Source organism: Lithobates pipiens, unplaced genomic scaffold (assembly GCF_037356315.1).
Source record: "Lithobates pipiens isolate NorthernLeopardFrog02 unplaced genomic scaffold, aLitPip1_a1.2 Scaffold_10, whole genome shotgun sequence".
In the NCBI taxonomy this organism is placed as follows: domain Eukaryota; kingdom Metazoa; phylum Chordata; class Amphibia; order Anura; family Ranidae; genus Lithobates; species Lithobates pipiens.
This window is the reverse complement of record NW_027507686.1, coordinates 143,593,798-143,614,547: the sequence shown is the minus strand read 5'-3', so window position 1 is coordinate 143,614,547 and position 20,750 is coordinate 143,593,798. Positions and strand designations below refer to the sequence as shown.

Genomic DNA, 20,750 nt, shown 5'->3' with positions numbered 1-20,750 from the left:
CAGTCCCTACCTCATTCATTTTGTTGTCAACAATAAAATAGGCGGCCACATGGGCAGGAAGTACATTTTCTAAGAGAATTCGATTCAGATTTTCCATGGTTTCAATTTCTTCATCTTCTTTCCTGAACTTCTTTTTCCATAAACAGTCTAATCTGGAGTAATAGTTCACCTTAACACAGTAAAAGGAATATCACTGTATTTGCATATCACAAAAAATACATAACACAAGATACATACAGAAATACTTATAATACACACACACATAAATATAGAATTTTTTATCCATATGTATTAATATTAATAGTTTTGATCTACAGCTACAGGACTTTATCCTAAATCAATACTACTCACATTTTCATCTATGATCACCCACCAGTGAGGACCTTTATCAAAAACTGACCACTGGAAAAAAAGTGACAGTGGAGTTTCTCTAATCATCTTCTTGTCATACTACTTACAGTCTTCATGCCTTTATGGGTGTTGAGAGGATAGCCCATTGTATTTCCATTTATCATATTGGATGTTTCAAAATTCACAGGAAAAACATTAGGGACTATGCAAGATACTCTAGAGAAATATGGATCTTACCATTCCAATGTTACCACAGGCAATGTATAGCCCATCAGTACAGTAATTAAAGTCTCCAGGGTTATCAATGCAATGCCCATCCCTAATGCCGTGTAAACATGGGCGGACTTTTCGACAGCAAAGGTCCGACGGAACGAATCCGTTGGATGAATCGACTGTGTGTGGGCTTCATCGGACCTTTGCTATCGAAAAATCAGATGGACTTCATATTTAGAACATGTTTCAAATCTTTCCGACAGACTCGAGTCCGGTCGAAAAATCCATTTGTCTGTATGCTAGTCTGATGGACGAAAACCGATGCTAGGGCAGCTATTGGCTACTGGCTATGAACTTCCTTATTCTAGTCCAGTCGTACGTCATCACGTTCGAATCCGTCGGACTTTGGTGTGATTATGTGTGGTCAAGTCCGTTCGTTTGGAAAGTCTGTCGGAATTCCACTGAAAGTCCATCGGGAAGACCGTCAGGCGTAGTCTGCTGGAAAGTCCGGTCGTGTGTACATGGCATTAGGCTACTGCATTAAATACTATAACTAGGGATGCACCGATACCATTTTTTTTCCGAGTACAGGTACCAATAATTTTTTTTAGTACTCATCGATACCAATAACCGATACCTACTCCAGCTGTTTTGTTTTCACTTCAGCTGTCAGCAATTGTACAAAGCATTGAAAAGTTATTTACAAATGAAATAAATTGATTTTTTTTTAATTTTGCACTTTTTCAATGTGAAATATGTAAATATATGTTAATATATATGTGTAAAAATATTCACTAACAAAGCAAACAAAAAAACAGATTTGTTTCTTTTTATTTTAGGGTCACAGCGGTGAGCAATGTTGTTAATAAACATTGCCAGTTGCTTTTTTTTTTTTACAGCTCCAATTACCGGGCTTATTTAACACTTAAGCTATCAACAGGGGAGGCCCATTGACAGCTCAAAGAACCGAGCCTGAAAGTATCGGTCTCAGGTATCGGTGCATTTGCACGAATACCGATACTTGTGCAAATACACGGTAACGGCACTGATACTGATACTACTATCGATGCAACACTAACCATGACTACAATTGATGAATATATCTTAGATTTGCACATAATTTTCTATTGCTTACCTTACTCGCCAATAACACTAATATTAGGAAGAATAAGGACAGATAGAAGCAGGACATAATTTGCAGGTCTTTCATAACGCCCACAGAACTACAATTAGAAAAAAAAATGGTAACATCAGTTAAAGCCAAGAAAATTAATTTGTAAATTATTTCTTAAATTATAAAACACAATAAAAATGATCAGGAAATACAACTTTGTGTAATTTGGTTATTATCTACTAGTGAGTTTCAATAAAGAATAGAAATAGGAACATCATTAATTTATTCGTAGAAGAAAAATACAGAGAAAGGATTTGCTGAGAGAATGTTTATTTCCCTTAAAAAAAAAAGAAACAAGCTCCCCATGACCAAAAGACATAATATTGGGTACAACTTCAAAATAACCCACTCCATAAGGTAAACTACACTCCTGAATTTCTCTCTGCCTTTTTGATTAAAGACACAGCTTTGAAGTAAAACATCCACAGGAGTTATCAGCTATATTAGCTAAACCCAGGATATTAGTAGTTGTAAACCTCTGACATGAAATATGAACAAGACCTATCCCTCTTTAGTGTGTATTGTCTCAATGAAGAGCGCTAGGCATCATTTCTGTCTGCTGCCTAGTTCTTCTGCTAGCTACGTGAATCCCTTCTAGACAAGTTTTTCTGACACCAAGAGGTAAAAAGGTGACATGGCAGCACTTAGCCTGTGACTGACAGCCTCAGCTCTGTCCCTGTGTGTTGCGTGAATGGGGTGTGTCCCTTCCCTTTAATCAGCTCTGACTAAGCTCCGCAGAATGTAATTTTAAATCCCCGCCCCCTGATTTCTAAAAGCTCAGACAAGCTGTAAAAACTTTGCACTTTGAACAGCTGCATAGGAGAGATAGCTGCAGATAAATCTTATCTAGGAAGTTTTGTTTTATCTCTGTGTATCACCTGAGGCCGTCACTTCACTCGGTGTATGTGAGGGTTTGCAAACCAGTTTAAATCTTGAATTCAGGGTGAAGTTCAGAAGCACTATCTCTTATACCTTATGGAATGGAACTGTATATGTGCTGTATTGTTCAACCCCTACATACTGAATGTATTTGTACAATCTCAGACATAGCCGTAACTGCCTTAAAAGTGAACCTGAAAGCAGCTGTCAGTACCATGCATTTTTGAAAAAAGAAATACCTGGAAAAAAACACAAGTGAAAATTTACCTTTCCTGACAGACTCCATGGCAGCCTACACGTGGGTTAATCCTGCCTCCTCTCCAAAGCTATAGGACCCTATACCCATGAATTTGAACTCACCACTAGAGACTGCGTTCCTTTTTTTTCCTTCTCCAATGGACCTGCATTTCGGTTCCTGCTTGGCGTCCAGTCGGGACATTTTTCCAGATTACGACATACCTTCTGTGTGGTGCAAGCTTAGAGCCCAGCCATGGGTAGGCGAGTGGCTGTTTCTTAGGCACAAGATGCCCCAGCAGTGGAGGGTAGGCTGTCTGTGTATGCCTAGGATGGACATCTGTCAAGCTCGGCTGGCAAGGTCTGCTGTTTTTGCCTTTCTCCATAGCACCTGTTTGTCTCTTTGTGTGGTGTCTTGTCCACAAGCCTTTCCTCTTACTAGTTTTTTTACTCTATTATTGTGATAAATCTTCTCATGGCATCTGGAGCGCTTCTGCATTCCAGGACGCTGCAGCACTTCCGGGTTGCAGCCGCCTCTATGATCTACGCATGCGCAAGGCCTCTGTAACATTGAGACTTGGCAACAGATGGAGTCTCTTGTCAAGCGTGTGGTCCAACAGTCCCTAAAAGAATGGGGTACAGCCCACACGTGGAGCCAGTACACCACACTATCTAGCCTGTCTGACGAGGTACAGGAGGATCCAGGTCCATCCCAGCCCTATGATGCTTCTCCCAGATCTTCGGACAGCGAGTTAGGAGATGAGTTTGTTGGGGGTTTAAACTTTGCTCTTGTTTCTCCGCTAGTCAAAGCGATCAAAGAGGCCCTGAAGTGGGAAGACCCTTCTACTCCATCGGCTAAACAAAGGAAGTTCTTTAAACACTTGAGAAAACAATGTTCTAACTTTCCACTCCTTTCAGAATTGAAGGATGTCATTAACGAGGAGTGGAGCAAAATAGACAAACATCTATACTATGTATTGGAGAGGGAGGAAGAAAGGAGGGAAGGATACAACAGGGGATTTTTGTACGGTGCAATTTATAGAAGAGACAAAGAATTATAAAAATACATGAGATTTTATTTCAATATATTAAAAATATTTGATATAAAAATTAATAACAAATACACAAAATGTACATAGCTATGAAATATGAGGGATCCTGAAAATGTTTATTGATAAGATAATCGCACTTCATCCCGACATGTTTCGCAATGTGCTTCTTCAGGGGAATGTGCAACTAACATTAACACAAAAAAAGAAAAATTAATATACATATTAGAAAAACATAGTATAATGCATAAGCAAGTGCAGTATAAAACATTCGTGCTACACAATTATCTCAATATGCTTGGTCCAAAGGGGCAATGCTTACCCAAGTTCAAAAATCTAAACAGCGCAACCCAGGAGCCGGTTAAAGATGGAAATGATTGTGGAAGCGTCCCCCAATCCGCTCCTGCGATGGCTTTCCTGTCTCCGCCCCTCAGGGGGCGGACGGCCACCACTGCTCCAACTCCACATTCATCCATCTATGCTGACATGGTGTGTCAGCACTGTGGAATCATGGGGACTGTAGTTTGGACGTCGGTACGACGGGCTTTGCGCATGCGCATTGCCTTTCCCCACTGGTTGTCCGCATCGAGCCGGTGACGTCAGACGCCGGCTCGATGGATGGAGGATATAAAAGCGGCGCTGTTTATGGACATTCATGCCACAGGCACGACACAGGCACTGTTGGGACGCTGAATCTCTGCGCTTTGGTAAAAATTGTTTGTTTATTTACAAATTAGTAGCGGTTCATTTCCTGCTTTTATTCCTATATCCTTTATCTATCTTATCTCTGTTTGTTTCTAGGTTTAGCAAACGTTGAGTGGCAGCTCAGTGCTGTACTCAACAGCTTACAAAAAGCAGTGTAATGAATTGGCTAACCAGCTTATGGTGATCTGCTGCATATTAATTGCATCAATATTACTACATGGACAAACAACGTAATCTTTCATTACTCTTGCAGGTAAAATAGAATAAAATGAATTATTCATTGATTCTATAGTGTTTTAGCCATATTTAAAATCATACTTTAGGTGCTAATTTAGATTTAATGTTTCATTTTGGTTAATCAATTTTGTCATCTGCAAACAATCAATAATTTTCTTTTTGATATGGAGGCCTTTTGCTCCAATTCCCTCATTTAATTGAGGTTATCTTATTAATGATTATCTAAACATTATAGAATATTATTCATTACACTCCCTCTTTTTGAACCCCAAATTTATTATTCTCATTTTTTACCTTTGTAGCGCTCGCTTTCCTCCATCTGTGTCCTCCATTGAGCCAGGGTGGTCTTTATTTGACCCCGCTCCCATAGCTTCCACAATCATTTCCATCTTTAACCGGCTCCTGGGTTGCGCTGTTTAGATTTTTGAACTTGGGTAAGCATTGCCCCTTTGGACCAAGCATATTGAGATAATTGTGTAGCACGAATGTTTTATACTGCACTTGCTTATGCATTATACTATGTTTTTCTAATATGTATATTAATTTTTCTTTTTTTGTGTTAATGTTAGTTGCACATTCCCCTGAAGAAGCACATTGCGAAACATGTCGGGATGAAGTGCGATTATCTTATCAATAAACATTTTCAGGATCCCTCATATTTCATAGCTATGTACATTTTGTGTATTTGTTATTAATTTTTATATCAAATATTTTTAATATATTGAAATAAAATCTCATGTATTTTTATAATTCTTTGTCTCTTCTATAAATTGCACCGTACAAAAATCCCCTGTTGTATCCTTCCCTCCTTTCTTCCTCCCTCTCCAATACATAGTATTTTCAGAATTATTAGGGGATGAGGTGCCTATATATGAATGTGTCTCTGGGATAGTGTGGACCAACTAATTTCTAAAGACAAACATCTATGTCACGTAAAACCTCCAGATTATATCCCTTCAAGGCAGAGGAAGGAAACATCTGGAAAATGCTCCCCTTGTGGATGAAGCTCTAATGCATCTGGCGAAACACGTCACTCTTCCCCTGGAAGATGCAGTATCCTTCAAGGACGGCCTTGAGAGAAGAATAGACCAAGAACTCAAGAGAATCTATGGGATAGCTGGTATTGCTTGCAAGCCCACCCTGGCCATATCGGCTATGTCCAAGACTATGGAATCTTGAACAGAGAATGCGGACTCCATACTCAGAGGAGTTTCAGAAGAGTTAGCCACAGGCTCGGCAGTCCAGGAGCTGAAGCTGGCAATGGCCTTCCTGGGGGAGGTTTCTATCAATCTTATCCACCTGCTGGCCCAGACTATGCTGTCTTAGGTCACGGCTAAACGGGCCCTGTGGTTACAGCCTTGGGTTGCTGATCCGGCATCTAAACAAGCCAAGTGTAGGATCCCCTTTGAAGGCTCCTTGCTATTTGGTAACAGGCTGGACAGCGCTATAGCCCAGACCACCAGTTGGAAGTCAGGTTTACTGCCTCATTATATACGTCTGTTTGGTCAGAAGAGACCTCAATTTAGAAGACGCAGTACCGAGGGTTCAAGGGAAGCACGCTCTTACAGGCTCAGTTGAGACTTCAGGAGGAATTGGATCAGAGGGCAAGCTCCTTTTCGGAAGCCCACTAAAAAACCAGGCATCCCATGGACGTAAGCCGGCTAAGCCGTTCTGAGATTGGGCCCGCCCAGACGGGTCGGATAGGGTCTCGTTTGCTTCTTTTCCAGCACGTCGTGGTGGCGTCAAACTCGGATTACTGGACTATAAAGATGGTATCCTCAGGCCACACATGGTCCTTCACCAGTATTTCTCCCCTCATATTTATTTCCACCACGGTCGGAAGAAAAGAAGCAGATGTTATGATCCTACATGGATTTGCTGAGAACACAGGGAGAGGTGGTGCCGATCCCAAAGGACGACGAGTTCAAGGGGGTGTACTCCCATCTTAGTTCAGAACAAAAATGGTTCATGGCACCCAGTGATAGCTCTAACTTACCTCAACAAATTCATAAAGTACGAAAGGTTCAAAATTGAGACTCTGTCTACCATCCAACAAGCCATGCAGCTGGGCCATTGGCTGATCTCAATCGACCTAAAAGATGCTTACTTCCTTGTGCCTGTGGCAGAGGAATTCCACAAGTAACTCTGGTTTCAATTCAGGCTAGAACATCTGCAGTTTGTCCAGAAGACGTCACTCTGACGAAACGCGTAGGGGTGGCAACGTTGCGTGCACCCTTCCTATAGCTAGAAGCGGCCGGCGGAGATTGTTTACACATAACGCGAACTGTTTGATTTGCAAATGTGAGTAGTTTTTTACTTAAGTAAATAAAACGATTGCTTAAACGTACTACACCATGGATGTGTTTTTCCCTTATATGCACATATCAATGGAGTCTATATAAATGGAAAAGTGAACATTTCCCCAGCGCACCAGCAGCAGCATCCAGATAGCAGCACAGTGGCTCATACTGTGAAAGCCCATCCAACCCCACAGGGGTACAAGTTCTGGTGAGAGCATTCACATTACCACAACACTGAGTGGCGCAACGGCGACGAATGCTTTCTGTCCATTGAAGATTGGCACTGTTTGCACTAGTCACTTTATTTTGAGTCACTGCTACCTAGGACATTATTAAGGGACATTTGTAGTGATCCTATGTGGCTTTGCAAGTTTTTTCCCATGCACAAGGATTTGACATCAATTATTTTTGTATGAATTTTTGATTGAAGTCCGATGTTATTATTATATGGAATCTATATTAATTTGACACAGCAGCGTCAGCACGTATTTGCACATACCAACTTTTACTTTTCACTTTAATTTTATATGGCTTAATTAGTATTTCAGCACTGAGTAATAACTTTGCATTATATAGTTTGCAGATAGACCACTAATAGTATATATATATATATATATATATATATATATATATATATATATATATACATATACACACACACACCTTTATAGACAGGCTATTATATGCCAGGTATATAATTTTAGGTTTAGCGCCATAGCCTATTATTCATATCTTTCAAACATCTGCAGTTTACCTGCCCTTTTGGGCTGACAACTTCACCCCGAGTCTTTTCCAAAGATCTACTGGCCTTAGTGGCCCTTATCAGAACAAGAGGAATACGCTTGTACCATTATCTCAAAGATCTCCTGTTGCTGTCCCAGGACAAGGAATTGTTGATCTACAAGGAGCAGGTTATCTCCACACTGATCGACTTTGGGTGGCTCCTAAACCTGGAGAAAAACCACCTAGTACCAACGCAGTGCCTGATATACTTGGGGGCCCAGTTCGACACAGTGGAAAGCAGCATCTCTCTTCCTTCGCAAAAAATTCCAGTCATCCGAGAGAGAATCTCTTGAGTTTTGAACTCCTCAAGCCTGAGGGCCTCACAGTGCCTAAGGATTATCAGCACAATGGTCTCTACGACCCCCATGGTCAAATGGTCGCTGTGGAGGTTACGCCCCTTTCAGACAGGGTTCCTTCGGCAATGGAATTTGAGGGACATCAATAAGTCCATTCGTATAACAGTGATGAGGAACAGCCTCTTCTGGTAGCTCCAGTGCAAAAATGTTCTCACTTGCTATGCCATTGCCCCCGTCTCGTGGGTCATGGTCACGACCAATGCCAGCTGTGCTGGATGGGGAGCCCTCTGCAGGTCAGAACTTACACGAGGAAATTGGAATGCTCGTCTCCACAATCCAGGCTCAAACATCTTCGAGGTGGCCTGGTGTGCCCTTCAAGCCTTCTCTCATCTCCTGAAAGGGGAGTCAGTGGTTCTGAAGATGGCCAACATCACTCTCCCATGTGAGGGGGCAAGGGGGCACTCAGAGCACCACCCTTCTCCAAGAGGTCGAACCCATCATGTCTTGGGCCCAGAAAAACCTGGTCAATATCTCAGCAGTCTTCATCCCCGGAGCCGAGAATGTCCAGACGGACTTCCTGTCCCGCAGACAGTCCATTGCAGTCAGGCCTTCAGAATAGATGCCTTAACAGATCAGTGGGAATTCAACAGGGCATACGCCTTTCCCCCGCTCCCGGCCATCCTTAAATTCTTACGAAGACTTCAAACGGAAGTGGTCGAGGTGGCAGTGATTGCACCTTACTGGCCAAACAGGCCTCGGTTTCCTCTCCTGACCCAGTTCAGGTTCCGGGACCCGGGGCCTCTTCCTCTCGGGCCGGACCTTCTTTTTCAGGGGGCAGTCCTGCTCCCTTGTGTGGCATTACTTAGATTGATGGGCTGGTTCTTGAGAGGGAGAGGTTGAAGTCTCTCGGGTGCACCTCAAGAGTGATTTCTACCCTCAAGAGCTCAAGAAAAGCAAGCAAGAATAAAGTATATAAGAGAATATGGGCCAAGCTTGTCGAATTTTCATGCTCTACGGGCAGATCATTTAGGGATCCAGAGATTCAAGATATCCTCAGCTTTCTTCAATCCGGCCTAAACCTGTCACTATCTATCAGCTCTCTTAGAGTCCAAGTCACAACTTAATCAGCCTTCTCCGGAACATCATGGGCTGTTCACCCACTAGTCAGACAGTTCTTTCGTGGGGCATCAAGACTCAGGCTCCAAAGAAGACCAAGATTCCCCAAATGGGATCTTCCCCTCATTCTTGACCCATTGTCTGGACTCAATATCACGGGGTCTACCCTGCTTTCTATCAAAGACCTTTCTGCAAAAGTTGCCTTCTTGTTTGCTATCACTTCGGCCAAGAGGGTCTCTGAGATCGGTTCCTTGGGTCATGAAGAACCATTCCTAACATCCTGCTCAGTTCAAATCCGAAAGTCACTTCAGTATTCCATGGGCACCAAGAAACCGTCCTGCCTACATTCAGGTCTCCAGAGTCTACCGAGGTTCATCCCCTGGATATTGGCGAAATACTGAAGGAATACCTACAAGCTACTTCCTCCTTTAGATGCTCCAAATACCTGTTTGTTCTGTTTTCCGGCAGTAACAGAGGGAAGCGAGCTTCAACCAGAACAATTGCGGCCTGGATCATTCCGTCCTCCTCCAGAGGCGGTGATGGCACATTCCACCAGAGGTATGGTGGCATCATAAGCAGCAGCCTGGCATGTTGCTCCAGATGTCATCTGCAAAGCGGCCTCCATTAATACCTTTATGTCGCATTACAGTATAGAGCCTGCTTCTCTATCGTCTGTGAATTTTGGTTTAAGAATCTTGTCGGTTGACGGGGAAAATGAAATCTTTTTGTTCAAGCATGCCCACCCCGTGTGGTCTGGCTAGTTATTTCTCACACGTAGGCTGCCATGGAGTCTGTCAGGAAAATGTAAAATGTATTATCAAATACTTACCGTAAATTTTCCTTTCCTCATGAACTCCATGGCAGATACCCATTTGGTCAAAGAGTTGGCTAGTTACGGAACGCAGTCTGTAGTGGTGAGTTCAAATTTATGGGTATAGGGTCCTATAGCATTGGAGAGGAGGCGGAGTTAACCCACACATAGGCTGCCATGGAGTCCATCAGGAAAGGAAAATTATGGTAAGTATTTGATAATAAATTTTACATTGTCCTTCTACTTGCACTGCCAAAACATCTCTCCAACTATGAGAAATCTATATGTTAAGGAAAATAATCCTACAGGAATGTCAATCGCCTGTGTCCTCAGTAGGTTTCTGGTTCATGCTGCTGACCTTTACATCATTACAAGCACTCACTCTGGTACCCTATTGGCTTGTGAGACAGCCAGGCCTTAACATTTTTGAATAAGCAGTGGATCTTAAGGATTCATGTACAGGGGTTGTTTAAAAACCTACCCTGAATGCTGAAACTTGACAGCTTGTATTCGACGGTTAAAAACGTCTGTTGTGCCACATTTGAGTTTAGAAGCGTTTTTTACATTGTAAATGGTCAAAAATGTATCTCCATTGAAAACGACTATAAACTAGATGTGTTTGCGTGCTATTACAAGCATTTGGTATTTCAAATGTCAACTTCTCCACAGGCATTTGCCATTTCAAAATGCCAGTTCAGGGGCTGCTTAAAAAAATGCCCACCTGCTCCTAAACATCTGATTACCAGCAGCAGTGTATATGAGGCCTAAGGGCAGAAAATGCTCATGCAACGTTTCTTCCAATGTTCTAGCACTGTCTGCTATTGCCCCCCAAAAACTGATTTTTACACCATCTGCTTATAGTGCTAACCATCTAAATACAGATTAACCCTGACCATTTCCTCTTTTAACCCCCTTAGAAAATCTTTACTCTTACAAATTGCATCATACAAACATTCAAAACTGTGGAGGTATAGGGTTCTACAGGTTCCTGAATTCTGTTATCAGTGTGGATCCATTTAGATCTCATGGAAATTTTGTAAACCCTCAGTGTTGATGTTTGGTGTTATAGTTTCTACAGTGTTCTCATACACTTTCAGAAAACATTGTTTTCATAAAGCTTCATGTGGAACTTCACCCAAAAAGGTTCTGGCAGGGGGCCATCCCTTGTCAGAACACAAGAGCTCAGAGGGTTGATCACTGTACTAACATCGAATTAGTAAAGAATCTCCTCCCAAGCTCCTCAGTTTTTGTCCAGAGGGCTGAATGGAAAAAATAAATAATAGTGTGCACTAGGCACAATTGGAAAGATTTAAAAAATTGAAGGTGGCTAAGTAGTAGGTATGAGATCTTTCTCAACCATCTATGAAATGTTAACAGATGCGCCACCAACTTTATCACATTTTGGTAGGTTCATTTTAAGTGAAGAAAATATTCACTTGGGCTCACAGACTTTTTTTTCCCCCTACTTTACATGAATCGGGATATAACCTTCTGACATAATGGTACTGCATCCCACAATGTCTTTGGACATTTTCCCCACCAAAGTAAAAATAACGGAATTCTGAGAGTCTTTTTTCTGTGTCATGTGCCCTGTCACCAAACTGAAAAGCAAGCTTGTTTTTTAAGCCTGTATACCCAAATGAGCTACCTGTTTTAAATATTATTGTAGACTGCTACACTCCATCCCCAAGATAAAAACATAAATAATTATTGTGATTAATTAATATACTAATTGAATTATATCAGATGTTAAAGCATAATGTTATTTATTCCTATTTAAGAGAAGATTGGACTTTTAAAAAAATAAAACATTTATACTCACCTAGGTGGATGCAGCATCAATTCAATGCTGCATCTCTCCCCCACTGGCTCTGTAGTGAGAACTGAGTGATCAACCACTGATTGCTCAGTTCTCCCCCTCCACTCTGCGCAGAGATTCGTGACTGTAAGGCTGCTTTCACACTGGGGCGGTATTCAGGCGTTACAGCGCTAAAAATAGCGCCTGTGTAGCGCCTGAAAAAAACCGGCCCCTTTCCCTCCAGTGTGAAAGCCGGAGGGCTTTCACACTGGAGCGATGCGCTGGCAGGACGGTGAAAAAAGTCCTGCTAGCCGCATCTTTGGAGCGGTGAAGGAGCGGTGTATTCACCGCTCCTATACCGCTCCTACCCATTGAAATCAATGGGACGCCGCGGCAATACCGCCGGCAAAGCGCCGCTGCAGCGGCGCTTTGCGGGCGGGTTTAACCCTTTTTCGGCCGCTAGTGGGGGTTAAAACCACCCCGCTAGCGCCCGCAGACCGCCGCTCAAACGACGGTAAAGCGCCGCTAAAAATAGCGGCACTTTACCGCCGACGCCGCTCCCGCTGCAGTGTGAAAGCAGCCTTAATCTCTGGATCTCTGCCCTGCTCCTTCAGCGCTCACTGGAGCGCTGGGCTGGGGAGGGGGCGAGAGGGTCTGGCTCAGGCTTTTAACGGATCACTAAGAGGCTGAGCTAGGTGCTAGGTGCCTTTTCAATGCCTTAATGGACTCTGTGATATCAGCCACGGGTCACAGTGAACTGTACTCCTGTGACCTACAGAAGTATAGCCAAAAAAATCTGTGGCTAAACTTCTCTTTAAGTTCACAAATCTTCTAGTCAATAAGGGCACACGAGTGCACTCAATTAAAAATAAAAATACATTTTACTGTGAAAATTAACATGATGCATGAAAAAATAGGATTTTTATAACAGCTTACCTGTAAAATGCTTTTCTTTGAACTACATATCGGGACAAAGAGCCATAGTAGTACTATGTGGGTTATAGGCTACCTTCAGGTGAAGGACAATGGCACGCCCTAAATTAAAAAGTTTACTCCCTATATAACCTCTCCCACTGGTGGGAATACCTCAGTTTTGTAGTAAAGCAATACACGTGTATACCAAAGATGGGAGGGACCCCTGTGTCCCGTGATGTACTTCAAAGAAAAGGATTTTACAGGTAAGCTGTTAAAAAATCCTATTTTCTTATCATACAGTGGTGTGAAAAAGTGTTTGCCCCCTTCCACATTTCCTGTTCCTTTGCATGTTTGTCACACTTAAGTGTTTCGGAACATCAAACCAATTTAAACAATAGTCAAGGACAACACAAGTAAACACAAAATGCAATTTGTAAATGAAGGTGTTTATTATTAAAGGTGAAAAAAATCCAAACCATCATGGCCCTGTGTGAAAAAGTGATTGCCCCCTAAACCTAATAACTGGTTGAGCCACCCTTAGCAGCAACAACTGCAACCAAGCGTTTGCGATAACGTGCAGTGAGGCTTTTACAGCGTCCTGGAGGAATTTTGGCCCACTCATCTTTGCAGAATTGTCCTAATTCAGTTACATTAGAGGGTTTTCGAGCATGAACGGCCTTTTTAAGGTCATACCACAACATCTCAATAGGATTCAGGTCAGGACTTTGGCTAGGCCACTCCAAAGTCTTCATTTTGTTTTTCTTCAGCCATTCGGTGGTGGACTTGCTGGTGTGTTTAGGATCAAGTTCGTTTCAGCTTGAGTACACGAACAGATGGTCGGACATTCTCCTTCAGGATCTCTTGGTAGATAGCAGAATTCATAGTTCCTTTTATCACGGCAAGTCTTCCAGGTCCTGAAGCAGCAAAACAGCCCCAGACCATCACACTACCACCCCATATTTTACTGTTGGTATAATGTTCTTTTTATGAAATGCAGTGTTCCTTCTACGCCAGATATACTTGGACACACACCTTCCAAAGAGTTCCACTTTTGTCTCATCGGTCCACAGAATGTTGTCCCAAAAGTCTTGGGGATCATCAAGATGTGTTGTGGAGAAATTGAGACGAGCTTTGATGTTCTTTTTGCTCAGCAGTGGTTTTCTCCTTGGAACTCTGCCATGCAGGCCATTTTTGCCCAGTCTTTTCCTGATGGTGGAGGCATGAACGCTGACCTTAACTGAGGCAAGTGAGGCCTGCAGTTCCTTGGACGTTGTTGTGGGGTCTTTTGTGACCTCTTGGATGAGTCGTCGCTGCGCTCTTGGGGTAATTTTGGGCGGCCGGCCACTCCTGGGAAGGTTCACCACTGTTCCATGTCTTCGCCATTTGTGGATAATGGCTCTCACTGTGGTTCGCTGGATTCCCAAAGCTTTGGAAATGGCTTTATAACCCTTTCCAGACTGATAGATCTCAATTACTTACTTTCTCAATTGTTCCTGAATTTCTTTGGGTCTCGGCATGATGTGTAGCTTTTAAGGATCTTCTGGTGGACCTTACTGTGTCAAGCAGTTCCTATTTAAGTGATGCCTTGATTGTGAACAGGTGTGGCAATAATCAGGCCTGGGTGTGGCTAGAGAAATTGAACTCAGGTGTGGACAACCACAGTTATAGTATGTTTTAACAAGGGGGGCAATCACTTTTTCACACAGGGCCATGATGGTTTGGATTTTTTTTCACCTTTAATAATAAACACCTTCCTTTACAAATTGCATTTTGTGTTTACTTGTTGTCCTTGACTATTGTTTAAATTGGTTTGATGTTCCGAAACACTTAAGTGTGACAAACATGCAAAGGAACAGGAAATGAGGAAGGGGGCAAACACTTTTTCACACCACTGTACATCATAGGACACAGAGCCATAGTAGTTACTATGTGGGATGTCCTATAGCAATGCCAACTGAAGGAAGGGAGACACAACAAAAGTAGGGCACCAAGAGACTAGAGGACTCATACTGCAGCCTGCAGTACACTGCTCCCATGATCTTTTACATCTACTTGATAGAATCTGGTAAATGTATGGACTGAAGACCAAGTTGCGGCCTTGCAGATCTGAGCCATGGAGGCTTGGTGATGCACTGCTCAAGAAGCACTAACAGCCCTGGAGAAGTGTGCTTTAATATGAACAATTGCTTGACGAATCCATTTAGAAATAGTAGATTTTGATGCTGCCTGTCCTCTTTTAGGACCGTCTGGCAACACAAACAAAACATCTGTTTTATGAATCTGAGCAGACGCTTTCAATAGACCTTGACCACTCTCACTACATCAAGATAATGTAGTGATCTTCCTTCCACAGAACAAGGTTCTGGAAAAAAATAAGGCAGAACAATATCCTAGTTTAAATTAAAAAACAATACTACCTTTGGTAGGAATTCAGGATGAGGCCACCATACAACCTCATCCTTATGACTAAACCAATATGGCTCTTTACAATAAAGAGCAGCCAACTCTGATACTCTTCCTGCAGAAGATATGGCAACCAAGAAATGTATTTTTCCTCCTCATTTCATATTGGCTCAAAAGGCTGCCTCTGTAAAGCTGACAGGACTAAATTTAAGTCCCAAGGGTTCAGGGTTGACCAGAGTGGAGGATCAATCCGCGTTACCCCCTGAATAAAGTTATGAACCAGAGAGTGTGAAGCAAGTGGTTGTTGAAAAAAGACAGATACAGCTGACATCTGGCCTTGATAATACTCAAGGCTAGCCCCACTTCTAGCTAGTTCATTCAGTGCCTTACTGCGGCGGCAAACCTTTGGCAGAGACACCCTAGCAGTCACTATAGCCATGATCCCCAAACCTAATGCTGACAACACCCTGTGGTCTAACTTTCGCCCTATATCTCTGCTCAATGTGGATATAAAAATCCTATCCAAAATTCTTGCACTGCGACTTAACCCACTCATTGGTAAGCTAATCCACAAAGACCAAGTGGGGTTTATACCCAACAGACAGGCCAGTGATAATATCCGCTGTGTTATCTTATTACAGCACCTAGCGAAACCCATGCATCTTCTGTCTTTGGACATAAGAAAGGCATTCGATACTGTTTCCTGGCCCTACCTACATTTTGTTCTGAAGCGCTGGGGTTTTGGACCTCAATGGATCACGTCGCTATATACTGATCCCCAGGCCTCGGTGAAATACTCCGGGTTCTGTTCCCAGAGCTTTCCTATACGGAGGGGGACATGGCAAGGTTGCCCTCTGTCACCATTGCTCTTTGCCTTGGCAATTGAGCCTCTGGCAGCATTGATCAGGGCAAACCCCGATATCCAGGGCCTGGAGATAGCCTCGACTGCCCATAAGCTATGTCTATTTGCAGATGACGCTTTGTTGTTTATCACCTCTCCTCGCACCACTATCCCTAACCTACTTCGTCTCCTTGACAAGTTTGCTCAGGTCTCCGGCCTGGAAGTTAACCAAACCAAATCCAGAGCTCTCAATGTGTCTCTGCCGAAGGATACTGCTGCACTCCTTCAGGGAAATTTCCCATTTCAATGGTCCAGCTCCTCCATTCCATACCTTGGCATTAAATTAACTAGCGACCCAATAGATCTGTTTCGTATGAACTATCTCCCAATGTTGAAACACCTTTCCTCCTTACTCCAGGACTGGCGACCCCTCTGTATCTCCTGGATGGGGCTTATCGCTGCCATTAAAATGTCCCTACTCCCCAAACTCCTGTACCTTTTATAGGGTTCTCCCTATACCGGTACCCTCCTACTTCCACCGTATCATCCAGGGCCGGGTATTATTAGTTATATCTGGGGACCCATAAGGCCCCGGGGGGGGGGGGGGGGACTGGGAGTACCTAATTTTTGCCACTATTTCCACGCAGCCTAGCTGGCCCAAACGACACTATACCACGCTAAACTCGAAACCCCCATATGGGTGAGTCTTGAGGCAGTAGATCTACATCATACGCCCTTAGCAAATCTCCTATGGCTCCCTCCTACCGCACGGGGCCCCATAACTAACCCTTTTAACCCTACACTCCCTGAAACTCTGGGATAAATTACGCAGACCATTCAAACTAATGTCCCTGCACTCCCCGCTTCTCTCCTTTCTTGGCCGCGCACAATTTTATCCTGCCTACACCGAACCCGCCTCCTTCCAGGCCTGGATCCTGGCGGGCTTAACTCGTATTTGTGATCTGGTGGCTGGTGGCGCAGTCAAAACATTCCTGTCTCTCCAAGCCCAAGCTAAACTCCCTAACAAGGAATGCTTCCGCTACCTCCAAATTTCTCACTTTGTGCAGGGGGTCATTGGCCCTGCTATGGACTCAGACACACTCTCACTATTCGAGAAAGTATGTGACTTGGATCCACACTCCCCGGGCATCATATCCCAACTTTACGCACATCTTACTTCACAACCTGTGGCGCTCCCATCCTACGCACAACAGTGGGCCAGGGACTTATCCCTAACCCTGGATGGGGATGACTGGTCTAGTATTTGCCACAATACTAGAATCTCATCACAAAACATTGTTGCCCTCGAAGTGAGCTATAAAATTCTCATGAGATGGTATCTAGTTCCAGACAGGATCGCGAAGTTCCTACCGTCCTACTTGCCAATTGTTTCTGCAACTGCGGAGAAAGAGGCACCCATATGCATATCTGGTGGGCCTGCCCGGTAGTACAAAGTTTCTGGGCAACAATATTTCAAATGCTATCCACTCTGACCCGAGAACTACTAGCTCCTGACCCTGCTCTAGCCCTCTTGAACTCTTACCCAAACTCCTACACTAAAGTGCAGATACGCCTCTCCTTACAACTCACCACCGCAGCCAAGCAAACTATAGCCAAAGCCTGGAAAACCCCAGCCCTGCAGATCACTGAAGTAAAAAATAGGGTCACGCAAGCAATGATTCATAGCAAAATAGAAGCGACTGTTCTAGACACTATCCCCCAACATTCTAAAATCTGGCAACCATGGATCAATCATTTCCTACCACCGAATTTTGATAGACACCTGTTGGAGCCATAGGTACACACATCCCCCTGTACAGCCACCGTATAATCGGTGTGAGTCGGCCGACCTCCCTCCCTCCCCCTTCTCCTCTTCCTCCCCTTTTTCTCTAGATCTTTACCCCTATCTTTCCTCCCTTTCTCCCCTATTCCCCGGTTTCCCCACTTTCTCTCTTTACCGCTTTCTTGTTTCTATGCGCACTCTTGCTGCTCTTGATACCCACTGAGGTGACATATGACTATACTAGTCACGGTTTAGCCCTCATGATGTCCTCTGTACACTGAAACGCCATTTACCCCGGTTACTAAATGTGCCAAGGCCCTCGCCCCGCCGTGCGCTGCTCTTTTCTCGGTGCTCGTTGTGGTGTTGGGGCCTTTTATCTGATCGTTAGCAGGAATATATACTCTGTATTGCCATACTAAACAATTGTATTATAACCTGTTCTGCTTTAAAGCACATTTTGTTCCCATTTCCTTTATTCCATACATGCTGAACTGTCGATACTCCTGTATCTTCTGTACTTGTTGCCAATAAAAAATTTTGAAAAGATAATAATTAAGGCCAGCTTCCTTTCTAATCCTATCTGTAGGATCCTACCTATGGCATATTTCCTGGGGTGCCAACCCCTGGATTCACACCAGGAGACATATGCCTTCCAGATTCTATAGTATACGACTCCGGAGGCTGGCTTCCTAGCATTAACCAAGTAGAAACTACTGAGGCTAACAGCCCTTGATCTGTTAGAATGTGGGTCTCAATAGCCAAACTGCTAAATTTAGCGTTTGTAAGGTAGGATGGAATACCGGACCTTGCGAGAGAAGGTCTGGCCATAGCAGTAAGGTCGAAGGGTCCCCTGTCTCCATTTTTTGGCAAACCAAGATCTCCCGGGCCACAAGAATCACCTCCTTCCCTTCTTGCTTGATCCTGCGAAAAGGCACGGAAGCAACAGAACAGGAGGGAACACATAGATCAGTGAAAAACTGATCCCACGGAAAAACGGTTGCCCATCTTGTTGTTGAACCTGGATGCAAACAGATCCACGTCTCCCCATTTTTGGCATATTGACAGAAAGATGTCAAGGTGAAGGTTCCATTCTCCAGGGAATAATTGTTGGCGACTCAAATAGTCCGCTTGCCAATTCCCTATCCCTGGAATGAAAATTGCTGATAGGCAAGCAATGGTGTTTCCCAAGATAGAATATGATTCACCTCTCTGGGCTGCGCGACTTCTTGTGCCCTCTTGGTGACTGATATAGGCCACAGCTGTGGCATTGTCGGATTGGATCCTGACAGGATAATTCCTTAGTCTGGGCGTTCAGGCCTCCTGGGCCAAGCATACTGCCCTATTTCTCTAGAATACTGATGGACAAGGTCATCTCTGATTTGGACCATTTCTCTAGGACAGACGCTTCATGAGGACTGCTCCCCAGCCCAGAAGGCTGGCTTCTATTGTTACCATCTTCCAGGTAACTGGTAGAAAGGATTTTCCTTTTTGAAGATTCTTGGATATCAACCACCAATTGAGGCTCTGATGCACTGGACCTTCTTGTTCCAATTTCACAGGATACTGTTTTGCAGCAGTCTTGAATGAAACTGCGCATAAGAAATGGCCTCGAAAGAAGCCACCCTCTTTCCTAACAATTTCATGCAAAGTCAAATAGAAGTATTCTTCTTTGTTTTGATCAATTGAATCAGTTCCCTTATGAAACTGATCCTTTCCTGGGGCAAAAACACCCTTATCTGAGCTGTTTCTATGATCAGCCCCAAGTACTGCAATCTCCTTGATGGTTTTAAGGAGGATTTTTCTAGGCTAGTATTGTTATACCGTGAGCCACTAACGTGGTTAAAGGAGGAGCCAGGATCTTTGTAAACATTTGAGGTGCAGTAGCTAGACCGAAGGCAGAGCTACAAACTGGAAATGAAGATTTTCTACCCTTGAAGCATAGAAATTTCTGGTGAGCGGGGAAAATCGGCACATGGAAAAAGGCATCCTTGATGTCGATTGACGCCAGAAGTTCTCCCCCTTGTAGGATGGAGACTACTGATCGGATTGACGCCATGCAAAAATAATGGTATTCAAAAAACGTTTAGATCTTTGAGATCCAAAATGGGTCTGACATCCCCGTTTGGTTTTGGAACATTGAAAAGGTTTGAATAAAAAAACGAATCTTTGCTCTTCCAAGGGGACCACCAATATCACTCTTTGAGACAAGAGATGATCCAAAGCTAGAAAGAGACTTCTTTTTCGCTGGATCTCTGGGAACGTTTGATCTGAGAAAACGAGGAGACGGGAACCCTCAGAACTCTAGTTTGTAACCTAGAGAAATTGAGGAAGCCACCCATCTGTCTTGACATTGTTCCTGCCAGACCCTTGAAAACTGTAGAAGCATCCACCCACTTGAGCGAGCGGGGGTGCCCCTTCATGAAGAGGCTCAGAATACATAACCTTTTTAGTCATGAATGGATAGGAAAAAGCATGAACAGATTGAGGAGGCTTTAGTGAACCCAAACCAGAAGTGGGCTCATTGATTGATATTTTAGCCTCCCTTCTGATCATAGCCCAATGCACAAAGCTTAGGTACTACCAGAAGGAATGCATGCATTGCTTGAGCAATAGTCCAGCTCTGCTGCTGCTATTAATGCTCAGCCTGATGCAGTAGTAAATGTGTCAAAGGAATGCCTGTGTCACCAAACCACATATATACCTTCGCTCTTGTGTCCCCCCCAGCTTGCAATAGCAACAATGGTGCCACTAAAACACACATCCCCCGTGCTGGTAGTTAGAGGACGCCAATGCCACGCTAAGCCCTGCCCCCGTCACTACAGTCCTTCCTCTCTCCTTTCAAAAGAAAGCTTTTCCCATGCA

The 20,750-nt window shown here is 43.6% G+C and overlaps 1 protein-coding gene across 1 annotated transcript in view; it reads right to left on the bottom strand.

The window, feature by feature from the left end:
* ADCY7 (adenylate cyclase 7) overlaps nt 1-20,750 on the bottom strand; it is a 228,605-nt gene that overhangs the window by 18,834 nt on the left and 189,021 nt on the right. Inside the window, exons 19-20 of the mRNA XM_077458399.1 lie at nt 1,700-1,787; nt 11-169 (exon numbers count right to left, since the gene is read on the bottom strand). Coding sequence (XP_077314525.1) covers nt 11-169; nt 1,700-1,787 — 247 coding nt within the window. The remainder of the gene's footprint in view (nt 1-10; nt 170-1,699; nt 1,788-20,750) is intronic.